This window comes from Corapipo altera, unplaced genomic scaffold (genome assembly GCF_003945725.1).
Source record: "Corapipo altera isolate COAL_440 unplaced genomic scaffold, ASM394572v1 50, whole genome shotgun sequence".
NCBI classification, from domain to species: domain Eukaryota; kingdom Metazoa; phylum Chordata; class Aves; order Passeriformes; family Pipridae; genus Corapipo; species Corapipo altera.
In genome coordinates, this window is record NW_020884889.1 from 131,245 (window position 1) to 134,339 (window position 3,095).

Consider the following 3,095-nt stretch of genomic DNA (forward strand, 5'->3'; position numbering starts at 1 on the left):
CGTCTGCTCAGCTCCAACCACCAACCTTGTGCACAAGAGAGAAGCAGCATATGGGGACAAGCCTTGGCCAGGCTGGAGGTCTGGTGAGCAGCTCCTCGGAGCTGCTCTGCCACTGGCCTGAAAGAACAACTCCATCAGCTACTGCAAACAGACCTTCTGCTTCCCCGCTTCCAAATGCATCACAGGCTCAAATACAGACACTCCAGGCTTCTTCCTGCTTTAATTATTTAAAAATCCTAACTCTGGTTGTTTATTTTCAGGGGCTATTACTGCATTCAACTATTTTGAGACAAAAAAAAAATAAAAATAAAAAATTTGAAGCCTTTCCCTCATTCTGCCGATGAAGTTTAATTCACTCTAATTATTTCATATTACTTAGACTATAATAGTTTCATAATTTCTAGTATATTAAGCACTTAATACGTTGTGTCATTTGAAGTTGCATATTAAATTCTGCAAAGTACATTTTAATGAGAGCTAAGTAGTGTGAAAATATTAATACAACACCATAGTTCATTTTTGTCCCCGTGTTTGCAGGCACTGCTGCCACACACGGGGTGTGCCCGGGCAGGTGGGCACAGCAGGGCTGGGCAGGGACACAGGGACCCAGGCCAGGCCCCTCTGGGGTCCCTCCACAGGGTCACCTCCAGCCCACGACGTGCCAGCAGTGACCCAGCCAGGAGGGCCCAGAGGAACATGCAAAGAAAGAGGCTCAGGTGCCCAAAGGGGCCCAACTGTTTCATTCCCTCAAGTGACCACCTCTTGGTTTGCAGAGCTTGATTCTGCTCCCTGATTCACACATCCTCTCCGTTTCCCAGCAGATGACCCCCCCTTCCCAAGCTCTTACCTGCATGAGAGATGCCACCAGCTCCACTGCTCCCCCTCAGGGTCACCTGTCAGACACCTCCTTCGGCAAGATGTCTGCGTTCAAAAATCCCAGAGTGGTTTGGAAGGGACCTTTAAGGCCCCCTTGTTCCACCCCTGCCATGGGCAGGGACACCTTCCACTAGCCCGGGTTGCTCCAAGCTCTGTCCAACCTGGCCTTGGACACTTCCAGGAATGGGGCAAAGAAGCCATGGGAACTTTGTCTGAAGCTCAGAAAAACAAAGAGAATCCCCAAAAACCATCTGTGCTCCCACCCCAAGGGTTTTTAACCTCCATCCCAGCCAACCGCGTCCGCGTGCCCGGGCCGGGATGGGCTTCCTGCCCCTCAGGTGATAGGTGGGAGTCGCTGCTCCTGCTCCGGCACAGCTGATCCCGGGGTCGGGAATGGCGGGGAGAGAAGGGGGGGGGCTGCACCTCCGGCTGTGCCCGCGCGGTGGCGGCGCAGGCCGCGGAACCGCCTAATGAGCCCCGCAAACTAATTAACGGCACAGCCGCGCTCGGCGCTCCCGAGCTCAGACCCCGCCGGGGCGGGCAACGCGCGGCCCCGCGGGTGATCCCCCCCTTCCACCCTCTTCCCTCGCGCTGGTCCCGGGCTCCGGGATGCTGCTGATCCTCGGGATGCTCCCTGTCCCCGCATCCTTTTCCGCGGTCCCTGCCTCGGCAGCGGGATCACGGTGCATCCCTCCCGCAGCTCCCGGGGAGAGTCCCCGCCCGGTCCCTTCCAGCCCGGAGCTCCCCGGGACGCCGGTGCAGCCTCCCCTCTCCCTGTCCCTGTCCCGTTCCCGATCCCGCTGCGGTGCGAGGTTAATTCTGGGCTGAAAGCAGGTATTTCGGGGGTAATAGGTGTGCGCGCACCTCGCGCCCGCTCTCAGAGCTCATTAATGGGATACCTTCATGTGTGAAACGAGCATATAAATGGGCATTAATGAGCTCCCGGCTGCGGCGAGGAGGAGGAGGGATCGGGAAAGCTTCGCAGCACCCCCCCAGGTTCAGAGTCCCGGTACCGGGGGGCAGCGCAGACCCCCGGGGCGGCCGTCGGGGCCGTGCGAGCCCACCCCCCCCCCGGGGGGGAGATACCCCCGCCCCCCGGGCCAGCCCCACGCACCAGGCGGCTTCTTAAAGTCTGTTTTTATTAAAGAACCAAAATCACGTACAGAGGGGGGGTCTGTCCCCAGAGCGGGCGAGCGATGTTCTGCCTCCGGAGTCGCGGGTCCGCCCGTTAAAGTGCCGTTACATCCAGAATTTACATGGAAGGGGGATAAAGGAGGGGGCCCGGGGCGGGGAGGGGGGGGGGGGGATAAATATACATCATAAATAAATAAAAATCCGACAAATACTGTACCAAGAGAATCACAGTACATTTATATCCATTGCACATAGCCACTTTTGTTTCCAGTCTGGGCGAGGGTGGAAGAAGCGGACACACAGGGAGGGAGGGGGGAGGCGGAGCGGGGAGGGGGAGGCCCGGGAAGGGCCCGGCTCCCCCCCGGCCGGCCCGGGGCCGCCCCCCGCCGTATTGCCAGTCCGAGGAAAGCCGGGCTCCGAGTCCTCTATGTACAAGTGTCTCCTCGTGGAAATGGCTTGTGTGGGCTGTGCCCGCATGGCTTCGGGGGGGGGGGGCGCCGGGGGGGGGCTCACTGGGGCAGCAGCGGCGGCTTGAAGGAGCAGTTCCCCGTGCAGTGCCGCGGGGTCAGCATTTTGCAGGAGAAGTGATGCAGCGCGTCGTGAGCCTCTGCAAAGGGACGGAACCGTCACCCCCTGGAGCCCCCGGGCCCCCCCTCAGCCGTCTGTGCCCCCCCTTCCCGTCCTACCGCGGTACCTTTCAACTTCTGCTGGATGGCGTAGCGCGCTTTCCTCTCCTGGTCCAGCTCGTTGCACAGCGTGTCTGGGATGGGGGGAGCATCACACCGCGCCCGGGGCCAATCTGAGCGCGGCCGCCCCGTCGGGGATGCGCTGGGCCCGAGGGCACCGCAGCGCGAAGGGGGGGAAAGAGGGAGGGCACGGGGGGGGGCACGCGATGGGCGCAAAGTCGGGCACGGCTTCGCGGCTTCCCACGTAATTTTACGCCTCGGTTTTTAATTTAGGCCGTGCGGAAATTACTGCGAGAGGGAAGGTTCATTCGCTGCCGTGTAATGATGCCTCGCAGCCGTTTGCGGGGCGGCTGGAAATGCCGAGACGAATTGGAGGGCACGAAAGGACAGAGATTTAAA

General features: G+C 59.9%; 1 protein-coding gene across 1 annotated transcript in view; it reads right to left on the bottom strand.

Annotated features, from left to right (window-relative positions):
• Nucleotides 1-2,016: 2,016 nt before the first annotated feature.
• Nucleotides 2,017-3,095, bottom strand: part of SKOR1 (SKI family transcriptional corepressor 1) — a 10,742-nt gene continuing 9,663 nt past the window's right edge. The window contains exons 10-11 of the mRNA XM_027644535.1: nucleotides 2,705-2,770; nucleotides 2,017-2,617 (exon numbers count right to left, since the gene is read on the bottom strand). Coding sequence (XP_027500336.1) covers nucleotides 2,520-2,617; nucleotides 2,705-2,770 — 164 coding nt within the window. The 3' untranslated portion in view covers nucleotides 2,017-2,519. The remainder of the gene's footprint in view (nucleotides 2,618-2,704; nucleotides 2,771-3,095) is intronic.